This window comes from Eublepharis macularius, chromosome 14 (assembly GCF_028583425.1).
Source record: "Eublepharis macularius isolate TG4126 chromosome 14, MPM_Emac_v1.0, whole genome shotgun sequence".
Taxonomy (NCBI): domain Eukaryota; kingdom Metazoa; phylum Chordata; class Lepidosauria; order Squamata; family Eublepharidae; genus Eublepharis; species Eublepharis macularius.
The window spans coordinates 54,209,219-54,233,368 of NC_072803.1; the positions used below are offsets into that span (position 1 = coordinate 54,209,219).

The window sequence follows — 24,150 nt, forward strand, 5'->3', positions numbered from 1 at the left end:
GTTTAAGTTTCAACATGGTAAACTAAACGAGGCCGTTTGTCAAAAAACTCATGACTTTCTGAATACAAACATCTCTTATCGTCTTTTAAATTCAAGTGTTATTGTGGTGGGAGACTCCTCACAGTGCTTTTTCGGCTTGCTTGAAGTGTCTGGTTGGCCGCTGTGGGAAGTGAGATGCTGGATAAGGTGGGCCATTCATCTGCTCCCCAGGATTGTATACTCAGCTAACAATTGAAGCAATCACATAAAGGATCAAGACGACATTGTCCTCTGGGAACAGAATAATAAGGATTCTGATTGCAGCCCGCTAGACTATCCAGATACAATGACTGGCCAGTCTGCAACCTGTTCCGTCCACCAAATCACTGCCCCATCCTGAATCAACAGAGTATTTGAGTTGCAAATAATGGCATGTATCCAACCATTGATGGACTTTGTTGAATGGGACTGTACCACTTCCTCCTTCTGCTACAGCTCACTGAGAGCTAAACTACACGAGTCGAATTACACGAGGATGCTCAAGTGAAGGGAGATGCAATGTTAGCTGGGAAGCGTAGTTTAAATTTCACCTCTCTCTACAGAGCTGACAAAAATCACTCCTCAGAGGGTTTGTTAATTTCCTCTTGCCTCCCAGAAGGCTCTGTCAATTACTAACAAACCCTCTGAGGAGCAACCTTTGCCAGCTCTGTAGAGAGGTGATATTAACAAACCCTCTGAGGAGTGATCTTTGCCAGCTCTGTAGAGAGAGGTGAAATTTAAACAACGCTTCCTGGCTAACATTGCGTCTCCCTTCACTTGAGCATCCTCATGTAATTCGTCTCATGTAGTTTAGCTCTGAGAACCCTGGAATTTTGTTCCTGGAGATTAATGTGCTCTCACGAACAGCATGGTGACAAAGTGGGTGTCTGCAGAGGAATGTGTGAATCAGTGGAAATCACCTCCCTGCCCCTTAGCTTCTGAAGACTTGTGCTGTTAAGACTTTGAACTCCGTGACTCTAGAGTTCAAAAATCAAACTCACTCTGTTTGCAAAACTTGTTTTCATTCACGTTGCGCACCTCAACATGCTCATATTGTTCACAATTTTAAATGAACGGCATTTTAAGTGTATTTGTGAATGTGCAGTTGGCAGCATTCAATATCACAGCCAGCTGGTAGCTGCTGTCGGCATATACTTAGAACCTGCTGGATTGCTGTGGTTAATGGGAACTGTACCATCCTCAGAATGCAATCCGAAACAAAGTTATATCTGTCTAAGCACCTTGAAATAAATGGGCTTGGAAAGGGGCAACTTTGCTTCGGACTGCATTGTCCTAAGCTCCGTTTCAGTGTTAGGAGGTGGCAAACACAACAATCTCCACCAATGTTTGCAGAAAGTCAATTTGGGGAAGATGGGAAAGAGTACTTTACATGGAAAATATACCTAGCCTCTTTTGAAAGGTCTATTCCATGGGGGAGATTACAATCCAAAGGGCCAATTCCAGATTTTGGAGGGTGCCAAGCAAAGAGTGCCCTGCATGCTGCCACACTAACAGATCACTCCTCCTTCCCATCCCACTTGCTCCATCCCCGCTAGAGCTGCCAGTCCCCCCATGGGGGTGGAGGATTCTCCGTTCCCAACCTTTGCCCCCCACATGGGGAGAAAAAGCTCTGTGGAATGGGCCTGGGAAGCAAAAATCTCCTGGGCCAGAGCGCAGCGGGCACTCTCCTGCCGAGCACGATGACGGCACTTCCAGAAGTGATGTCATTGCACGCCCTTTGGGAGCATGCACACACAAGTGCCTCCCCCCCATGCTGGGAGAGTAAGACGACATGGCAACCCTACTGCCCCTCCTCCATCACCTATCCATCTGACATTTCTCACCTGCGATCTTATAAGCTCTTCCACTGACTGCACTAGCAGACACACACGCTGCCCATACGCCCTTCCTCTGATGGCAATAGGCAGTTTGTGCAGCCAGAAGTGGAAGTGGTCAGAGGGCAGGGGTGGGGCATATGGGTATGCCATGGCAGTGGGGCCTGTGGAAAGCTGTGGGCCCTGGGAACTGCCTCAGGGTGTGCCGATGCCAGCCCTGATGCACTCCTAAAATCTGTGGCTTGGGGATGGAGAGGAAAAGAAGATGAACAATTTTATTTGTCAAGATGGGTAGCCGTGTTAGTCGGTCCGTAGCAGTAGAAAAGATCAAGAGTCCAGTAGCCCCTATAAGACAAACAAGATGTGTGCTAGGGTATGAGCTTTCGTGAGTCACACAGCTCACTTCTTCTGAAGGCATCCGAAGAAGTGAGCTGTGACTCACGAAAGCTCATGCTCCACCACAAATTTTGTTAACTTTACTTGTGTATTCACAGGCACGCATTTGTGAACCTTCTCTCAAACATTCACTGAGGCCCAAACTTTTTCAAATGTTCAGTGGGGATGTTTGCAAAAAAAGATGTGAGCTGATCTGGGTTGAGCGCTAATTCCTTTTGGGTTTTAAGAAAGTGCTCTGTTGAAAAAAGTGCCCATTAAAATAATTAGAACATCAGAAAAATGGCCAGGAGGAATCTGGGCTGGGGAATAGCGTGGGCTTAGCTCCAAGTATTTATTAATTTATTTCTTTAGGAAATGTGTATGCCATCTCTCCAGCCTTGCTCGAGGGACAGCTCACAACTAAGCAGAGGCAGGTCCAGGTGATCTGACCTTTTTCCTTTACACCTCTGGTGTTTTACGTATGTTACCCCTAATATATGTGCAGAGGCAGAGAAGACTGTGGGGGAAAAGAGCAGCTTATTTGGCATGGAAAGAGCCAGCAGCAGCAATCAGGAAGGGTTAATAGATTTTTGCTGCATTATTAAGTCCTAATTTCTCATTTATTAAGTGGGCACAGTATTCAAAGTCATCTTCCCTTCAGGGTATTCGTTGCAAATTAGCTCTCAGCTCTGCCCACTCTATCATTGAGTGTGTGCATCTCAGCAATCACTCAATACTATTTCTGTTGTAAGCAGAGGAAGGCAGGCTGGAGGAATACATGTGAGACTGTTCACTTGCTGTTCAAGTGTCATTCAGTACTTGTAGCTTGGCCCTGAGCAGGGCCAGTCCGCCCATTGACGCTGGTGAGGCCGCCGCCTCGGGGCGCTAGTGTGCCGGAGGGGTGCCGGCCCGGAGGCAAGAGCGCGCACCATGGAGCTGCCACCACCGCCACCGGCCAGGAGCACGTGCTGGCGGTGGCAGCGTGGGGCAGCTGAGCGTGCAGCCTCCTGTTCAGTTGCTCTGCAGGCTAGGCACAGCCGGCGGCCGGGTGCACCTGGCCCACAGAGCAACTGAACGGGAAGGCTGGAAGCCCCCCCCCCCGTGTGCACGCCAGCTCCTGCATGATGATGTCACACACAGTGACATCATCATGCAGTCCAGTGTGCACATGCACACGTGCACAGAGGCAGCATTAAGCTGCCTCAGGTGCCGGCGACGCTGGAGCCGGCCCTGGCCCTGAGTATTAGCTTTAGAAGAGGGAAGTCAGGAGGATGAAGGGAGAGGGTGGGAGAGCCCAATGTCTGAAACAAACTGGCCTCGTAAATATTTCTCTTCTACGCAGAGAGACGTTCCAGGGCAGTTCTTCAGGATTTATTCTCCTTTGGATGAGAAAGCACTGGAGACTTAAGACTGTCCTTGTAGAATTCCTTCTATTGATAAATATGCAAGCACAGCATATCAGAAGAAAACAGGCACTCCTTCAGCAGGCAACAAATCTGCTGAGCCTGCATCAGATTCTCAGAGAGCGAGGGGTGGATTCCCAACCTCCCCGAGGCTTCATCTGAATTTCACTTAACTTCCAGCTCCAAACGTTCTCTCTGTTAATGTCTCCGAATGAAACTGCAGAATGAACTGGCAGGGGCTGTGATTTAAAGGCTGGTGGAGAGGGTCAGCTGAATTCCTTCTTCTTGCACTCTTTTCCTACTGAAAACACACACATTGTACGTTGGAACAGGCTTCCTCGTGAGGTGGTGGGCTCCCCTTCTTTGGAGGTTTTAAAGCAGAGGCTTATTCTGTGAACATAGGCATATCGTGAAAAGGAGGGCAGGAAGGTTTACATATCAGTGCTTAGTTCTCGTGGCCCCATCTTACATGCCCAGGGTAAGGCAAAACACCCCCTTAGGGTCAGGTAGCATTTTCCCCCAGGCTAGTTTGGCTAGGGATCCTGATAGTGTTTTGTCATGTTCTGGGCATGGATTAAGGGGCACTAGGTGTGTGTGTGTGTGGGGGGGGGAAGTATTTGTGAATTTCCTGCATTGTGCAGGCAGTTGGACTAGATGACTCTAGAGGTCCCTTCCAATCCTATGATTCTATTATTCTACATGCTTTCTGTAATTTTTACAAATATTGTAAAGGACTTTTTCCCTTTGACAGATTGCAACTGCTGGGACATTGGGGAAGAGTTAGGTACTCAGCAATACCACTGCTCCAATCTCAACTATAGCCCCTAAAGTTGGTTCAATTTTATGTATATCAGGAGATCCAGTTGCAGTTCCCCCACACTGTATGTTGTTTGGAGGCTTTTGTGTTTCATATTTTTTAAAAAAAACTACCTTTTTTGCCTGAATACATTTACATTTATGTTTATGTATATATAAAGAAATATATGGGAAGAGGAAGGATGAGTGAACTCCATGGTTCTTTTTGCACATCCAAAGAAGACTTTGAGTGATCCAGAATTAGGGAACCACTGTGGTGCACCAGATAGAAAGTCCCTGGATGTGTTAATCACTTCAGGCCAAACTGTAGGAGACAAGTAATCAGTCTCCAGAGGTTTTAAAAAATAAAAATAACAACAAAAACATTTGATTTATATACCACCCTTCAGAGAGCCAGTTTGGTGTAGTGGTTAAGAGCGTGGGAATCTAATCTGGAGAACCAGGTTTGATTCCCCACTCCTCCACTTGAAGCCAGCTGGGGGACCTTGTGTAAGTCACAGCTCTTATCTCTCTCAGCCCCACCCACCTAACAGGGTGTTTTGTTGTGGGGATAATAATAACATACTTTGTAAACCGCTTTGAGTGGGTGTTAAGTCATCCTGAAGGTTGGTATATAAATTGAATGTTGTTGTTGTTGTTGTTGTTGTTGTTGTTGTTGTTGTTGTTGTTGTTGTTGTTGTTATTCAGGACAACTTAATGCTACACTCTGAGCGGTTTACAAAGTAGGTCTGAGAGAGCTCGGAGAGGGCTGTGACCGACCCAAGGTCACCCAGCCGGTTTCAAGTGGAGGAGTGAGGAATCAAACCTGGTTGTCCAGATTAGATTCCCACGCTCTTAACCACTACACCAAACTGGCTCTCTGAAGGGTTCGTGGAAGCTCCTTTTCTGGAACGTCCATGAACTTTATACTGGTTTGTTGAGTTGTATTTACAAGGGCAGTTTAAATGGGCACCCCCGGGAAATGGCCATTTAAACTGTCCCTTTAAGGGACTTACAAGGGCAGGTCCCTTTAAACTATCAGCTGGCAGGCAGCAGGGGGGATCCCCCCCCACCGACTGCCAGCTGATAGTTTAAAGGGACCTGCTGCTTGCAAAGCAGGAAAATTCCCTTTAAACCGTTAAACGCCCCTTTCCCTGCCACTGCTAAGCGTCTGGAAAGGGGCATTTAAACCCCACGAACTATGAACCACAAACTAGGTCGTAACTAGCCCCAGTTCCGTGCCATTTCGTGGGTTTTGGTCCGTTAAATTCCACAAACCACGAATCTCATGGTTTGTTTGTTTTTTGCCCATGCCCATGTCTAAGCCTGACCCTGATTATTAAAAAATGAAATATGCTGCCTTGAATGATAAGATATTATCTCAGTTCTTAGGGTTCCTAGGTGCCTGTCAATGGTGGACAATGGTTTTCCCCATTGCCCACCACTGGCAGGAGGTTGAAAGCTGCATGGCGATTGCCCACCACCAGCAGGCAGCCCAGGCAAGCGTTCAACAGGTGCAACTCCCAGCGGAGTGTGACATCACTTCTTGAAGTGATATCATCATGCTTCACACAGAAGTGGTTCTGCGCTTCGCAGGGGCCCTTTTTAGAATTGGCCCTGCGCAAAGCATGTGAGTATTTGTGTGCAAAATGCAATGATGTCCATCCCAGATGTGACATCATCGTGCTGGCACCGAAAGCATAAGCACACTTTGCACACATGCAAAGAGCTCTGTAACGGTGAATACTGAGTCTCCCTCTTCCCGCTGGGAGGGCATGGGGACCTGGCAACTCCACCATTACTAGGAATGCCTTTCCAATAACAACAACAAAAATAGGCCAAAAGGTAGTCCAACAAAGGTCTGTTTTAGCTTTCAGTCCAATGAGATTTCTTCTGGGGCAAGAGGCTTCCCATAGGAGCTTGTTTATATGGTTTTAAATTTTCTCGCACAGTACTTATTTGGTATACTCAGTACTAATCAGCTTAGAGCCTCTATGGAAGGAGGGGAAAGCAGGACATAAATATTTAAACAAGCAAGCAGACAGATAAATAAGTTAACATTATAGGAGGCTTCTTGCTACTGAAGGAGATCTCCTTGGACTGAAAGGTGTAGGGTAAAAAGACACTTATGAATGCCTCCTGGAGAGTTTTGCCAGGGGAGGATCCTGTGGCTAGCAGTAATACTCCTTTCTTTGCTGGCGAATAGCACTAAACTGGGGATTCCTCAGTCAATGGTGACTCCTTGACACCATCCCAGGAATTGTAGTTACTAACAAGCAGTGCTTTTTTTCTGGGGGGACGCAGAGGGATGCATACCCCTAAACATTTTATGAATCTAACAGGAGAAAGTAAAAATTTTAAAATGTTGGAATTCCCACTAAACCAATACCAAATGTATTTTAGAGGAGAACCACAAGTGACAAAAGGCACAGATTGGACACTTGTCTGCTTCCCTCAAGTTTTGATGGGAAATGTAGGCATCCTGGTCTCGCAGCTTCGCTCTCTGACTGCTGTCCAATGGACTTTTCAACTGTCACTTGTCCAACATTCCGCCAAGCTGCCTACATTTCCCATCAAAACTTGAGAGAAGCAGACAAGTGTCCAATCTGTGCCTTTTGTCACTTGTGGTTCTGCTCATAGATATTTATGTGATTTGTTACATAGCGTATGTTGGTAACAAAGATGTTTAGTTATATTTAAACTCACTAGGAGAGCTGTTCGTCTTACAGAAAATGGAACGTCTTTGAGCATCGAACACACCACCGAGACTGCTGGCATAATCGGTGATTGTTAGGGTGCAGACAAATACCAACAAGTCTTCTCTAAACCACTGGGAGCTCTGGTACTTGGAATCTAGCCTGGTGATTCATCAGTCTTGTTGCTACCCCCCGAATGGCAGTGACCAATTTGTGTACATTTTGTGCAAAGGATACAGGAAGCATGGTTTTTGGAAGACCTCTGTCTGCCTGATACTACGGAGAGCCACTGCCAGCCAGGATACATCAACATGAGCTGCAAGAACTGACAGTTTGATAGTGATATGTTCTTTCTCAGATTTGGAATTTGCCCTTGTTTTATGCAATCTGAGTAGAAGGCAGTTACTTCCAGTGAGTTATGGGTATCTCTAATATCTAGACATTATTGAGCCCATTATGTGAATATGTCACTTCATGATTAAATATTCCTCCATTAAAAATATCCCTGCACGTAGCAAGCTAGCATGTTAAGAAGCAGCCCAGGCATATTAGTTTTTGAGGTGTTTTTCTATGGAGGGGCATTCAATCATGTTAGCACTCAGATGCAACCTGGTGCCACCCAGGCACAGGCCTAGATAGATATCTCATAGAACAGTCTAATCTAGTCTTCTCCCTGATATTCTAGTTTTCTGTGTGCAGGGTTTTGTTTTGTTTCATTTTGTTTTGCAAGTAGGAACATTCGTTCATGTGAGCTCCCAACCAAAACAGGCATTGCTCAAACACAGGCTGGTCGATTGAGGTCCATGATATGAGATAAATGGGACAGAGCAAACATCTAAAGCCGCTTTATAGTGAAGCATACAAGTGAACTCTCAAAGTCAATATTGCCTTCTCACACCAGCAGTGTAACATCACCGGCTATCTGATTCCTTTCACTAGATATGCCAAAGACTGCATTTGGGACCTTCTGCATGCAAAGCAGATACTCTATCAGTGAGCTGTGTGTGTGTGCTATGTGCCGTCAAGTCGTTTCCGACCTATGGTGACCCTATGAATGAAAGACCTCCAAAACATTCTATCGCTAACAGACCTACTCAGATCCTGCAAACTGGAGGCCGTGGCTTCTTTTATTGAGTCCAGCCATCTCATTTTAGGTCTTCCCCCTTTCCTGCTGTTTTCGACTTTTCCTCGCATTATTGACTTTTCCAGAGAATCTTGTCTTCTTATGATGTGACCAAAGTATGATAGCTTTAGTCTTGTCATTTTAGCTTCTAAGGAGAATTCCAGCTTGATTTGATCTAGTACCCACTTATTTGTCTAATTGGCTGTCCATGGTATCTGCAAAACTCTCCTCCAGCACCACATTTCAGATGAATCATTTTTTTTTCCTGTCAGCTTTCTTTACCATCCAACTTTCACATCCATAGATGGCAATGGGGAATACCCTAGTTTGGATTATCTTGATCTTGGTTCCCAGAGAGACATCTTTATCTTTAAGGATCTTTTCTCGCTCCCTCACAGCTGCTCTTCTGAGTCTCAATCTTCTTCTGATTTCTTCATTGCAGTCTCCCTGTTGGTAGATGATTGAGCCAAGGAATAAAAAATCTTGAACAACTTCAATTTCCTCATTGTCAACTTTATAATTGTGTAGTTCCTCAGTAGTTCCTCCCTTTGTCTTCTTGATGTTCAGTTGTAATCCTGCTTTGGCGCTTTCCCCTTTAACCTTCATCAGGAGTCGTTTCAAGTCTTCACTATTTTCTGCCAGTAACGTGGTGTCTGCATATCTCAAATTGTTAATGTTCCTCCCACCAATTTTCACTCCACCTTCTTCTAGATCTAATCCAGCATTCCTTATGATATACTCTGCATAGAGGTTGAACAGGTTGGGAGATAATATGCATCCTTGTCTGAAACCCCTGCCAATTGGAAACCATTCTGTTTCCCCATATTCTGTCCTGACAGTAGCCTCTTGTCCAGAGTACAAGTTGCACATCAAAACAATCAGCTACAGCACCTTAAATTAAGTCAGGAGATTGGTCCATCAAGACTGGTATTGTTTTCTCTGACAGGTGGTAGCATCTCTTGCAGTTCTCAGCATCTTTTCCAACACCTGCAACCGGAAATCCAGCTAGAGGTTGAATCTGAGACCTTCTGAATATAAAACATGTACTCTGTCAGTGGTCTGTGCTCCTCTATATAGTATATGAAGTTTCTTATATGGATTCAGATTATCAATTCATATAGAGTTAGCTCCAATCAGTTGTTTGGCTGGTCCTCTTCAACTACCAAAAAACTGTGCTGGGGATCATGTGACTTGCATGGCCAAAAGCCACATGGGGCCAGAACTATAGTATGGAGGAGTATTAGGTGAGATTAACGGGAAAAGCTGGCTGGATCCAACTGCTAACCTAGTACTTATTTGGATTAATAGTAGCTCTTTGGCTTGGGGGTCTCTGGAACTTGGAGCATCTGCCTACAAAGTCTGTCTCTTGCTCCTGAGCCACAGACCTTCTTCTAGAACCAAGATCGTATGTATGTGAATTAAAGATGTGTGTATCTGTGTGCATGTTTAAGTATCACATTATACTGAGCCAGAAGCAGGGCTGGCATCAGCTCACAGCAAGGCGAGGCAGCTTCCAGGAGCCATGCCTTCTGTTGCTGACTCCCTACTCACGCATCTCCTCTGATGCCTGCACTCACACCCTTCCACTGCCTGCTTCTGAGTGCTTTGTCATCTCTGGTCCCGGCTGCATATGCCGCCTAGCACTGCTGGCAAAGGACAGGTGGGTGGCACACAAAGCATCGACATTCCTGGTGGCTGTGGCAGTGGTACTCCTAGCTGCACCCACCACCCAGCACCATCAGAGAAAGGGCATGCAGGCAGTGTGGGCAGCTGTGACTGCAGGTGGTAAAGATCAAGATGGGTAGCCATGTTAGTCCGTCTGTAGCAGTAGAAAAGAGCAAGAGTCCAGTAGTACCTGTAAGACGAATAAAATTTGTGGTAGGGTAGGAGCTTTCGTGAGTCACAGCTCACTTCTTCAGATACTAGTGAGCTGTGACTCATGAAAGCTCATAACCTACCACAAATGTTGTTAGTCTTGCTACTGTATGCTTGCTCATTTTTTACTGCAGGTGGGGGAGAGAGCTTGTAAGTGGGCAAAGGACAAATGCACAGCCGGGGGGGCATGTGGGTGGGAGGGTAAGAAGGGGAGCCTAGTATTGGGCCTGGGGGGTCCCTGTGCAGCCCCCCCCCAAAAATCTGGAACTGGCACAGGTGAGCCCAATACTGACCCATCAAGTATCTTAGGTCTCAATCCGGGAAAGGTCTTCCCTAACACTTCCTACCTAAAAGATTCTTTAAAAACTTCAGATGACAGAGATTGAATCTAGGGGCCAAGCTAAAAGTGCGAATGACACTTGAATGGCAAGTGAACAGACTCAAATGTATTCCTCCCTGTTCACTTGTGATCAAGTGGAGCGCAAGTGGAGCACAAGTGAACAGGGAGGAATACATGTGAGTCTGTTCACTTGCCGTTCAAGTGTCATTCGCACTTGTAGCTTGGCCCCAGGATGCCATACATGCACAATGCACAGTTTAGAACTGAACCATGAAAGCTTCCTAAAGCAGGCAGTACACAGGCCGTGCAAGACTTTTGAGGTCATATCCACACCAAGGAAGCAATTCTCAATGCCCCTTCCAGTGCTTTGATTTCCGAGCCCTTTGGGTGAAGTCATTTTTGCATTATTATAACAAGAGAGGAAAGCTGTGGGCTGCCGTGGGATGATGAGTTGTATATCCTGGGTGGAAGGGAGCTTGCAGTCTCCAAATGGGAAAATACTTCGGCTCATGAACAATGTATGCTCCCAAGAGGGTCTCTTTGCATCATCTTCCTCTTTATTGCCGTCAGGACGAATCCTTCATTTCTCTCACACTGCTCCCCAGTGGGTTTCCCTCCCCTTGAGCTCGGCACTGGGGGCTGATGGAACGCTTAGCACCGCTGTCCATCGCCAGCTCGCGTTACAAGCCTGTGCATATTTTAAAGTGGTATGTTGTAAAAACAAGAGCAGGGACAAGCCACTGTGAATAATTCACCGTTGTGCCTGGGCAAAATTAAAAATATATTTCACTGTCAAAGGTCTGTGTTATTTGGAAATTTTAGGGAGGCTGGAAAGAGAGCAATCCGGTGGTTATCGGGAAGCAAATGTTTGTTTCACTGGTTGCCTCCAACAAAATGTAAAATCAAGACTAAGGCTGTAAAATTGCATTTTGGTTCAGGCTTGCCTGGTAACGACGCTCTCCTGCAATGGAAGCGCCCCCTGCATGAGAACTTGCTTTAAGTAGGGACTTATTGGAAAAAAGCAGGCACTCTGTCCATGCTCAGAATTATCCTAATCCCTTGACAGAATGCAAATGAAGAAGAAATGCCGTTGGTGAACATATGAAGCCACCAACTTAGATTATGGCCACACACGTTGAATAATGCACTTTCAATGCACTTTCGCAATCCTTTAGAAATGGATTTTTTGTTCCACACATGGAAAATCAGTTTCAAATGTTCACTAAAGAGTATTGAAAGTGGATTATCCAATGTGTGTGGAAGCAGCCTAAGTCTCCATCTAGCTCAGTATTGTCTTCTTTGATTGGCACCAGCGTTACTAGGATCTGAGATCCTTTAGGGATCAGCATGTGCAAAACATGTGTTCTGCCCCTAAGCTATGGGCCTTCTTCAAGAACATATAAAATCATTTTGCATAATGCCGTCTACTTTGACAAGTGGCAGCTCTCCTGAGTCTCATGAACAGAATATTTTCAGGCGAGTAGCTATGTTGGCCTGTAGTAGAAGACGAAGAGCATTTTCACCCATCTTGGCATACTGCTAAACTCACAGAATGAGGCCATCTTCATGGCACAATTTCTGACGTCAGCACACCAGGAGTCCATTTTTATGGTGCGATGACATCAGTCATCGTGGCATGAAGACGCCCTCATTCTGTGAATATAGCACTATGCCAAGATGTGTGAAAACAGCCTAAGATTTGAGTCCAGTTGCACCTTAAAGAGTAACAAGATTTCTGGCATATAAACTTTTGAGAGTTAAAGCTCCCTTCATCAGATACTAGAATACTCTCCCAGCATCTTTTCTCTGAGATACTTTAGCAAAAATGATGCAGGATGAACGTAGAACTCTTTGAATGCAAAGGAGGTGTTCTGCCACTGTCTCTTTCCAAATGTGACATTATGAACCTGATTTATATCAAGTCTTACAAGAGGTCCATCATCACCGTCAGTCTTGTCTGCTCTGACTGCTGTTGTCTTTTGTCTTGGAACAATATTGGGAATACAATTTCCTGACATCCAAAACAATCCACTAAACAGTGGCACATCCAACCTCTTTAACAAGAACTTTATGGCTGAACCACACTAAATTACAGATTTCAATCAGTGTTTCTCATGACAATCATTTAAAGGAGACCGAATTCCCCCAAATCATACCATTTTTCAGATATTAGGGTTCTTGGAGGAAGCCGTGATAAATAAACTACTTTCAAGCTGGATAAATAAGTTGCATAGAGGCAAAGACTTGATGAACTTTTGTCCCCCATTCTGTGATTCTGAGTCAGGAATCAATTATTCCTACTAGAGATCTCCAGCTAAAGATGGAGTTATTCAGACCAAACTAGTAATTTTTAACCCAATGGCCTCTGGTCTCCCTGAGACTTGGAGTACTGCCATTTATCCCTTGCTACCAATTACAAGGAAGTACTAAGAACTGAAGAAGAGCCCTGATGGATCAGATCAATGGCCCGTCTAGTCCAGGATCCTGTGTCCCACACACAACCAACAGGATGCCTCTGGAAGGTATACACGCAGACTCAAGCCTCTGCCTGTTGTTTTCACAAGGAACTGATTTTCAGGGGTTCACTGCATTTGAACATGGAAATTCCCTTTTGTCTCCAGCGTACATGCAAAGTTCCCTTCCAACCCTTATTTCTCCTTGCCTTTTCTTCAACTATGTGCTTCTTTTGTCCAGCTCATATGGTATCTGTCCCTAACAACTTTGCTTATCAATCTATTTTACCCCAGTTCCAGTCTGTACCCCTCTTCATAATCAGCTTCCTAACCCTTAGCCTTCAAGCTTTCCCCCTTCCTCTTTCCTACCAATAGTACAGAATCCTTGTTTTCTTTACGCTTTTTATGAGAACATTTGTAACCAAATTGACATTTTGCTTCTCCCAAATAACCTACTTGTCAGTATTCTAATGTTGTTAGTTGATCAGGTTCAATATTTGTGAATATTCCATCACCATAATCCAATCAATTGCATGGAGCACACCATTAGGGGGCATGTATATGCATTCACATGCAACCAAGTGTTTTAGCCTCTGATAAACATGCCATCCCACATGCAAAACGTCTGAGAGCTGGAAAAAGACAGAGCTCTTTTCGCCCTACCTTTATCTGAATATTTGTGAACATTCTATGACAACTGTCCAAGCCAGTTTTATGAGCACATGGAAGGCTTACAAGAGAAAGCCATTTTCTCTTTAGTTTCTGATATATTGCCAATCCGAGTCCAAAACACTGGAATAATACAGAGTCGAATAATAATACAGCTGTGGAATAATACAGAAGAAACCCAGCTGCCACCTACCTCCCAAAGTGGCAGAGATGAGTATGTGTGTGCCGTACTTTTTGATGATGGTATCAATGAACTGCTGCGTCGTGGGCCTCCTGCCCAGCAGGCGTATGCTCCTCTGGAATTCAGGCATCAGGGGGACAGGATTGCGGAGCAGATCCCTCCGCTCGATGGCTGTGTTCCTCACCTTCCAACGGGCAAACTCCCTAAGTGACAAACAAGAACACAACATAGGTGAAGATCTGAGTCTAGACAGGAGAGGCAGACCACCAGGAAAGGGTTAATGGAGGGGAACACAGGAAAATAGTCTTTAACACCCCCTACAAAAATACACAGGTGAATATCCAGGGCTAGCCCTGAAAAGTTGGAGAGGTAGGGGGCAGAGTGAAAAAGGGAATAGAGAACAGGAAAAGGAATTTCATTATGCATTGTTCCATACTATACATATCAGCTCTGACCTCACTGTGAAGGGATCGTCATATCATAAACTTAATTGAACATTACTTAAGAGCTATCATGGTAAGCCAGATCAAAGGTCTATCAGCATCTTCTTTAGCAACAATTACCACGCTGATGTCACGAGGAAATTCACAAGCCGGTCATGATAGAGTTATGAAAGGAAGACATGGTCACATTGCATGTTGATCCATACCATAACACTTTGCTCCAACCTAGATATGGAACAAATACAATTGAACAGCGCTTCAGAACTAGACATGGAAGGAACCTCAACTCCCAAACATAATTAAATGTTGCTTTAGAAGTATCATACTAGACCTAACCAATGCTTTAGCATGCTTCCAAAAACAGTGACCAGCCAAATACCACAATGAAAGTCACAAGGAAGTTATAATAGTAATATCAGTACCAATACCATCATCCTATGGTAATGAGTACCATAGTTTGAGTGGACCAGTAGTCTTCATATATTCAGTCCTGGGACACATTTTTTACTCATTCTGTACTGTATGTTGCACTTTTCATTTCTAAGGTATAGGTATCTTTCCTCCTTTCCCCCCCAGCCCGGTCCATCTCTCTCCTTCTACAACAATGAATAAGAAAATTTTGGTGGTGCAACTGATGGGACTCACTTGATGTCAAGGTGAAATCCAGTTGTGGGAAATTACTCTCCAGGTGAAAACAAATCTTCTAGGAGATTAATAAATTACACGTCTACTTGGACTCTCAGGCTAAACAGCCAAAGCAAGTACATGTACACATGACACCCCAACTCTCAGATGCAGAGCAGGTCACAGCTCTTCCGCATTACTGGTCTTTACAATAACCCCAAGAAAAGATCATAATTACCCCCATCATTACTCTTTTTCTGGGAAAAGAGGTGGTGGAACTCAGTGGGTTGCCAGCACAGGGGGCAAATCCTGGCGGGAGGTGGTGCCCCTGGTACCACATGTGCATGCGCCAAGTGCGCACATGTTCCCAGGACTACACAATGATGTCACATGGGGACAGCTGGAACAAAGGGGGAGTTTTTTAAAGTTTAAATTGCCCCCAGCGAAAATGGTCACATGGTGGTGGCCCTGCCCCCCGATATCCAGACAGAGAGGAGTTGCTGAGCGGCATGGAGGGCAATCTAAACTCCCTTTTGTCTGGAGATCAGGGGGCGGGGCCACTGGCCATGTGACCATTTTCAAGAGGTGCTAGAACTCTGTTCCAATGCATTCCAGCTGGAAAAAAGCCCTGATTACCCCCAATTTACAGATGAGGGAATGGAGTTACTATATAGCATGTAAGGCCAGAGCTTGAGCTATATTGGTAAACTGAGCCACAGTACATCTTATCACTTAATATCAGAGTGGACAATTCTGAGTTAGATAGACAAGTATATTTCTTTACATTCTATATAATGACCCATGGCCCATATTTCCTTTCAGCTAAACATTGGTTGGTAATGGCAAGGAAAACTGAAAGCACGTGGACTACAAGGTAGATATGGGTAAACACAGAAGAATGGAAGCACTGCAATTTTTTCTTCATTACACGCTATCAGCGTGCACAGAAATAATAACAACCAGCAAGGGGCTTGGGGAAATGAAGAGGGTTTTCCTAGAGTATCAGCAAGATCATCCGTCCATGAATCACTGGGCCTTGTTCCAGCCAGAGATCAAAAGAAAAACTTTTTTAATGTTAATTCTGCTTTTCACTACTAAGTGCCAAACGAATCTGACGAGAGCTGGCCTGGCAGGTGATTCTCTTCAGAGCTGGGGATAAGTTGGACTGCTTAGATAAGAAGGGAGGGGCATGAATCCTCTCCACCTGTGCTTTTCCCAATGAAACAGCTCTCAAAAATGTCTCCTGGAAGAAGTCAATGGCCAGAAATAGAAAATGGTTGGGGAGGAAAAGACTGCAATCCCATGATGTGTAAGTTCTGCCATGTAAGAACTGAGCAACTTGAAAAATTCCTACGAAACAAAGTACAATATGAACAACGTATCTACTTTTACTGGCAGTAACTCATTGGGATCTCGGTTAGAGGATTTTTTTTTAGTCCTTCCCAACACCTAATATCTGAGACCTTCTACATATAGCTGCCAGGAACTGAACTTGGCATCTTCTCCAGAAAAACCATGTGCTCTGCCACTCAGATATGGCCCATCCTCAGCTACAGTTCTTCAGATAGTCGTTATGAACATATGAAGTTGCCTTATACTGAGTCAGTCCAGTGGCCTATCAAGTTCTGTATTGTCTGCACTGACTGGCAGCTGCTCTCCACAGTCCGACGCAGAAAAAAAGTCTTTCTGCTACTTGAGAAGCTGGGAAATGAGTTCTGTATGAAATGCAGAGTCTGAACCAGGATTCTGGATGAAACCTTGGATGCTCTGCTGGGAGGGACTGGGCTCAGTGGTAGAGCATCTCCTTGGCATGCAGAAGATCTCAGGATCAATCAAGCGAAAATGATCTGGTGGTAGGTTGGACAGCTGATGCTAGTCTGAGAGCCAAGCTACAAGTGACGCCTGACACAGGTTGGACACTTGTCGGCTTCCTTCAAGTTTTGATGGGAAATGTAGGCACCCTGGTCTTGCAGCTTGGCTCTCCAACTGCTGTCCAATGGACTTTTCAACTGTCACTTGTCCAACATTCTGCCAAGCTGCCTGCATTTCCCATCAAAACTTGAGGGAAGCTGACAAGTGTCCAATTAGTGTCAGGCGTCACTTGTAGTTTGGCTCTGAGAAGACAGTGCTGACCTTGATGGGCCAAGGGTCGGATTCAATAAAAGGCTGCTTCTTCTGTGTTCATGCTACTGAGCTGCAGCCTTTGGAACTGGGATGGAAGAGAGAGAAAGAAGCCTGGAAGAAACTTCACAGGTGCAAGCTGGCTCTTGGACTATGGTTCATGGCAACAAGTTTCTTGCCATGTACATCTGGCAAGAGTATCTGGAGCCAGCTGCGACCCTCTGATTGCCTAAAGGGAAGGAAAGTCTCAAGAAACTGGTGTTTTCTCCTGTCATAGCAACAGGCTCGATGTACGTTGCTGGAAGGTATTACCTGCCTAATGTACACAACAAAGGCAGGCGTGAATTATAGAAATGGCGGAAGTCACCAGGGAATGTCTGGATGCTCATTAGCATTGTGTACCCAAGAGGGGACAGACAAGAGGAAAAATGCTGAGGAGGAAAGAAAAGGTTCAAAGCACAGGGCAAAGATTTTGCCTTCCGGGGGACCAGAGTCTCCAAGGACATTCATGGCTCTAACTGAAGAGAGAAGTCTAGGAAGGAGAAGCCATTGAAGCAAATTAAATACGCCACCTTCCAACTGCCGTAGTGGCCCAAGGGCACAGGGGGAAAGAAATGAGTTCAGTGCACAACCTTGGGGTTGTGATTGATTCCAAGCCATAGGAATTAAACACAGCAACAGAAGGAGAAGGCAAAGTACACGAAAGAAAAATACAGAAAAGTGCTCCCAAGCCGCATGGGAAATGCCTGAAAAACTAAGCTGCAGATGACCCAAACCTCCTTCTTTTGCTACTAGCCCCAGGCTGGAGGTAGAAGAAAAGTGGGATCACAACCATGGTTTTAGCTTGCCCTCGCTACCTCTTCCTGATTATTCACTTTTTCCAGCATCACCCAAGAGGTGCCATCTGCTCAGTGCCACCCACGGCCTGATCTGTCAGCCGGTGGCTTTTTCCACACATGCTCATGTCAACATTTTTCTATTCCTAGCATCGCCTTCTTTGCTGCTGGGTCAGCCTCCTACTTGCGTGATTTACTGACTTTAACACTTACACTGCTGGGGGTGGAGGTTGTGTGCGTTGAACTGGCAGAACAATCAAAGAGAAAGAAAGGCTAAAAGGAGAAACACTTAAAATGAGTTGATTCACATAAGATGATCCGTGCCCTGAAGTCACTGTTATACAGGGAACTATGTGAATCCAGCATTTAACGCATTCTTGCGAGGGTCCAGCAGAGGTTGCGCTCCTAGTGGGTCAGGTTCCAGAATCTGGTTGTAAATTTTTATTTAAACAATGAACAGTAAACATAAAAGACAAGAAAAAAACACAACGATCTAAAAAAACCACTCTAATGGTACATATAAACCCAGGAAGTATAGAGGACAATTTGAGGCTCCTTTTAGCAAGTGTGGATTTTAATACTACTTTAGCAGTAGCCAAGTTGCTCTCCCAATCAGTTAAAGAAAAAACTTGCTAAATTTTAATACTATACAGATTATATATTAAAAGACTTTTCCTATTTTAACTCTAATTCTAGTGTGGCACTGCTCAGAGCCGAACAGCCTGTATGAGCAGTATCATTAAAGTAAAGGTACATATAAACATGGGGAAAAAAACAGGACAAGCAACTAATAATAATAAAAAGAAAATACAACTTAGAAATATAGGAAAAAGAGAAAGAACAAAAAAATAAACTAAATTACAAGTTGAGTTCCAATTTTCTCTGTGACAAATATATATTTGTTTAACAAAGCCTGTGTTAAACATAAGAGCCCTCTTTTTTCTATTGTTCATGATTCTTAATCCATAAATCCAGATATCATCAAATCACTGTTATCTATTTAATTTAATTTAATTTATTCAATTTATAGTCCGCCCTACCCACACCAGTGGGCTCAGGGCGGATCACAACAAAGCTTAAAAACACACTACACAATTAATCAACATTATCAGTAAAAACATAAATAATACGTATCATTCATTTAAAAATATACTACATCTATATAAATTAAAAAAAACAGAGAGCATAGCAGCACGTTAGATGCTCACCTTTCACCATCTATAGATCTATTTCATGTAAAAAGTCTATCAACGGTTTCCATTCAGCCAAAAATGTAGATAATGTCTTTTCTCTAATCAGTGAAGTATGTTTTGCCATTGACATAAACTCCAAAACTTTTATCCACCATTCCTCCATTGTAGGCAATATTGGAGTTTTCCATTTTTGTGCATACAGTACTCTTGCTGCCGTGATTATATATAAAATTAAAGTTCCCAAACTTCTTTCCAACTGGCTGTCTGTCATTCCCAACAAGAAAGTCTCTGGCTTCAATTGGATTTTAATCTTCAAAATCTTTGGAACCAATGATTGTATCTGCAACCAGAAACTTTTTTGCTTTCTTACATGCCCACCACATATGATAAAGGTTCTAGAATCCATAGGGAGATAGCTTTCAATAGGGCCAGAAGGGGAATCAGAGCCTAGAAAGAGCCACATTCTAGAAGGAGGATGAAAAGATCAGAAGAATAAGAAATGGGTAACATATTCTAAGACAGGAAGGAAGTACAGAAGAAGAGTAAACCTGAGCAAGCCAGAGATCGAGTTTCAAAGACTGTGGTGTATGGGAAGAGTGTTGTTACAAGATTCCTCCCTGACTTGAATTCTCCTTGGAAAACATGGTTGTGATTTCAGTTTTCTGCCTTGTGGAACTGAATTACGTGCATTTTCCTTTTGCCCTTTTCAATAGGTGCATCCCGCATCTAGGGATGTGTAAATATGTGTTTTTTGTTTCCTTCCATCTTTTGCATGGGAGATTTTTACCCACTCTCATTTTCTTTGGCAATTTACCCATTTTCATTTATGGTATGCTATTTTGACATTATCCTGATCTTGATAGCCCAGGTAAGGCCGATCTTGTCAGATCTTGGAAGCATAGTAGGGTCAGCCTTAATTAGTAATTGGATGGGAGACCTCCAACTAAGACCAAGGTTGCAGAGGCAGGCAATGGTGAACTACTTCTGTTAGTCTCTTACCATGAAAACCCCCAGCAGGGGTCCCTGCAGGGGTCAGCTATGACTTGACTGTACCTTCCACCACCACCATTTTGCACATTATAAGCCATTTGTACACTAGGAGATCTTTTTAACAACAACACTTCTGTTTGAATTTGTTCATACATCTGGGGGTGGGGGGGAAGGACAAGTGCAGTTTGGAGACATCATAAAAGAAATTTGAACATTCAAGCTAAATCAAAGGTGTCACAAATTATGGTAGCATGCCTAGCATTAGTATAATGGAAGTAATGGATATGGACTGAAACACACATCAAATATGTATAAAATTTGCTTTAGAATATGAATCAAGCGCACACAAAAAGTTGGTAAAAATTTGCAAAAGGTTATCAGGTCATCTGCAGGATGTACTGGCAACCCACGGGAGCTTGGGTGGGGGGATAGAACATGGAAAGGTGAAGAGTCATGGAGGTAGCAGTCTCTATGATCTTTACCATAAATATTGGGGGGGGGGGATTCCTAGAGTATCATGGACAATGGTGACCAGAAGTGATGGCATGTCTGCAATGTCATTTTCGTCTCTCCATTTTCTCCTGCTACAATAGCCAGTTAGAGCTGGCCAGCAAGGATGAATAAGTTTAGGAATGAGAAACTTGCCAATCCTATTAAGTGCTTAAGTGGGGTTTAAATTGCCATCAAGGTGGCACCTTTAAGGAACACGGCTAATTTTTCAAAGTCAGTGGTGGAAGTACAGTTGTGACGGTGCAGAAAGTATGGTTTCAAGCAGATAGCCATGTTGATCTGCAGTAGAAGAGCAAGATTCAGGTCCAGTAATACCTTAAAGATCATCTAGATTTCCAGTGTATGAGGTTTTGAGAGTCAGAACTCCCTAAGGATGCAGCACAACTGATGCCCACTTTTCTAATTATCCATGACTGTTCCACATGGCAAGGAGACTCCACATTGTTTATATCGCCACAGTCAATGCAGACACAAGGACACTGGCAGCCGAGCTTCCACTTGTGGGAATTTCCTGTGCTCTTTTCCCATCTGTTTTTCTGACTTTTCCTTTCAAGTCTGCTGTGCCTCTTGGGGGCAGTCAGCATGGCTACTCATGTCTCCCTTTTTTGTTGTTTCCTTCGTGCATGTGCAATGCCACTGGACTGACTCTATTAAACTTTGAAATAAATAAGTGGCAGTTGATCGTCATAATGCTACAGCAATTACCTTTTTTATAAAAAGCCTTTGGACAGTGCAACATGGACAAAAATTCGGGAAAAAGGGTGCTGATGTGGGCAGGACCTTGGCAACGTATAACAATGTGCATAATTCCATCCAGATGGTGTGCGACACCTCTTGGATCTTGTGCTTTCAAAAAAGATTGCAGTAAAGGAGGTTTGGGTAACAGCAGGCTGAGAATGGGGAAACATGGAAACAGGACAATTAGAGCACAGCGTTGAGTAGAAATCCACGCACACACCAACAAAACACTCTGCTGGAAGCCAAGGTGGAGAAAAGCCTCTGTGCAGAAGCTCTTGCAAATTTTCTTTCTGTGTCTCTTTAAGGAAAAAAATGGTTGTCTTATCTTCGGTGCCAAAATGCAGCATGAGTTTTGATAGAAGAAAGGGGGGAATAAAGGCCAAGGAAAAACCTGAGACAAGTTTTGCTAATGCTGCTATAAAGTAATAATGGCTCCTCAGAAGAGATGGATTTGGTGTGACCTTGAGCCAGCACTGAGTAAGTGGATTGTTCCAGCAGTAAATTAAAAAAAAAATCAAACAAGCATGACATTGACTCTTGTGTTGTGTGCTCAGGCCAGCCTTTTTATGAGTCAGACCTAATTATTTGGCACAGAGATGATTTTATTACACAAGTAAAGTTAGGTAGAAAGAAGCACCTGTCAGGAAGATGGCCCACAGCCAGGGCCAGCTCACAAACTGCAATCAGGAAGCGGGGGGTCTTCTTCAGCTGATATTGGAGGCAAGCAGGGCTTGGAGTTAAGCTGTGTGGTGGTTACCCAGTGGGACTTTTGTGATTTAAAGAGAGAGCAGCCAGCAAGAAACACAGAAGGCAGCTGATCCAGGCTTAGGAACAGGTTGTGACTAGAGGCAGGCATGAACTGGAAAAATGGTGGTTCATTGCAGTTCATGGTTCATCGCGTCTCATGAACCACAAACCAGAAACCGGCATGAACTTGCCCAGTTCACGAACTGGTTCATTTGGTTCATTGATATGTCACTTCCAGGGCGATGGAAGTTCTGCAAAAAAAGCCCACCCTCATTGCCTAGGTAACAGATTGATTGGCACCAGGCTGTCTGTAGTGACAAACCGAAAAACGAACCAAACAAACTGCTCTAAAAATTACAACAGTTCGTCGCGGTTCGTGAGAAATGAGCTCCGATGAACCACCGGTTCATAAGACCAAAAATGGTCCAGGTCAGGATGAACTTTGGTTTATATTTCAGTTCATGCCCATCTCTAGTTGTGACTTGTGCTAGAACACCAGAGAAGTGTAGAGGCACAAAAGAACCCTTCTGGATCACACCAAACTTTCTTCTAGTCTAGCATCCCACAGCCAAAAGCTCACAAGCAGGCCTGAAGGTAAAAGCTCAGGGTCTTATTTGACTTTCTGAGCCACTGAATAACTTTGTAAGGGAAATGATGCCAACCTTTAATATGGACAAACTTTATGAGCTCTACACAAGAGAAAGGTGGAATATAGATAAAATAAAGTAAAAACTTTAGAGGCACATGTTTAGAACCTCATTTGTCATTTTGAGCCAGAGAAGAACTTCTCAGGGAAATAATACCTGCTTGACTCATAAGACAGCTGGGCATTTGTATTACAAATCAGGAAACTGCGTAATTTATAGGTCCAGGACATTCCTGCCCCCAGAGAGAAGCTGCTGTGTGAAAGAGGGCAGGTCACTGTAGCTTATTGGTGGCAACACAAAATGGCTTTAGGGGGAGACGCGTTTTGGCTTTGGCTGCAGATTGGCCAGTTCCCTGTTTCTTGCAGAGAGAGGCATCACGTGGGAGGATGGGGACAGCTGGGAACATTATGGCCTTCCAGGCTACCTTGAAATAGAACACCAGCAAGGAAGAAAATCAGATACCCTCAACAGGCTGCAAGTGAAGGAGCCAGCAACAAGGGACGGAGGAATACAAAGCTGGGAACTCCTCCTCCTCTTATTTCTTACTAGCAACAAAGCCCATTATGGGAAAAAATACAGCAGGCTCTTGAAAGCTGGGGCTGGGGAGGGCTGGCAGGTGGGCGGGCTGGGGAGGGCTGGCAGGTGGGTGGGCTGGGGAGGGCTGGCAGGTGGGTGGGCTGGGGAGGGCTGGCAGGTGGGTGGTCTGGGGAGGGCTCCCTTCTTGCCATCGGGACCATCCTGATCATGGCTAGGAAGGGCTGTGAAAGTGGGTCTGTCCCTCCTGCTTCTGCCCCACCCCGATCACAGCAGGGAAGAGCTCCGCAGGTGGGCCTGCCCTTCCCGCCGCCACCCTGCTCGGATCGCGGCTTGAAAGGGCATCCCTCTTGCCACTGCCTTGTCCTGATCAAGGCTGGGGATAGCACCACAGGTGGGCCGGCCTTTCCCACCCCAGTGACAGCCAATTGTGGCTGGGAAGGGCTGTGAAGGCTGTCCTTCCTACTGTTGGCCCCTTGGAAGGACTGCACCTGGGTCAGAATAAAAGGTGAGTCATCACCAATACAGCTCACCTTTTATGTAGAAAGATGCTTTTGGAAGCAATAACAGGAAACACCAGTGGAGGAGTGAACCCCTGACCCTCTGTCACAATAGGCACATTCACATCCGAAGCTGGAGACAAACTTCTTGGATACAGACATACAATACAAGTGGGGCAAATTCATATTCCAGTTGAGGTAATTACAAATCTTGCTGACATTACTAGCACTTACGGGCTTTAGTCACTGGCTTTCAAAAAACAAACAGCACAAGCTTCCATCTCAAAACCAGGCTTCAGGCAACTGAAAAAGGGGCAGCACTGGCAGCAAAAATAACAAATAAATGGAGCAACAATGTATTTTGATCTCTTAGAAAAACCTTAAAAATGGCTTAGTATGCTGTTCCTTGGCCTAGTCCTCCCTTTCTTGTCATAAACAAACAGGGCAGAAGGTGTCAATCCAAACTGAAGAGGAAGTGTCAGTATGTGAGGAAACAGATTTCCT

General features: G+C 44.6%; 1 protein-coding gene across 1 annotated transcript in view; it reads right to left on the minus strand.

Moving 5' to 3' along the window:
* BRINP1 (BMP/retinoic acid inducible neural specific 1) overlaps positions 1–24,150 on the minus strand; it is a 126,727-nt gene that overhangs the window by 41,326 nt on the left and 61,251 nt on the right. The window contains exon 2 of the mRNA XM_054998258.1: positions 13,776–13,966. Within this exon, the coding sequence (XP_054854233.1) occupies positions 13,776–13,966 (191 nt within the window). The remainder of the gene's footprint in view (positions 1–13,775; positions 13,967–24,150) is intronic.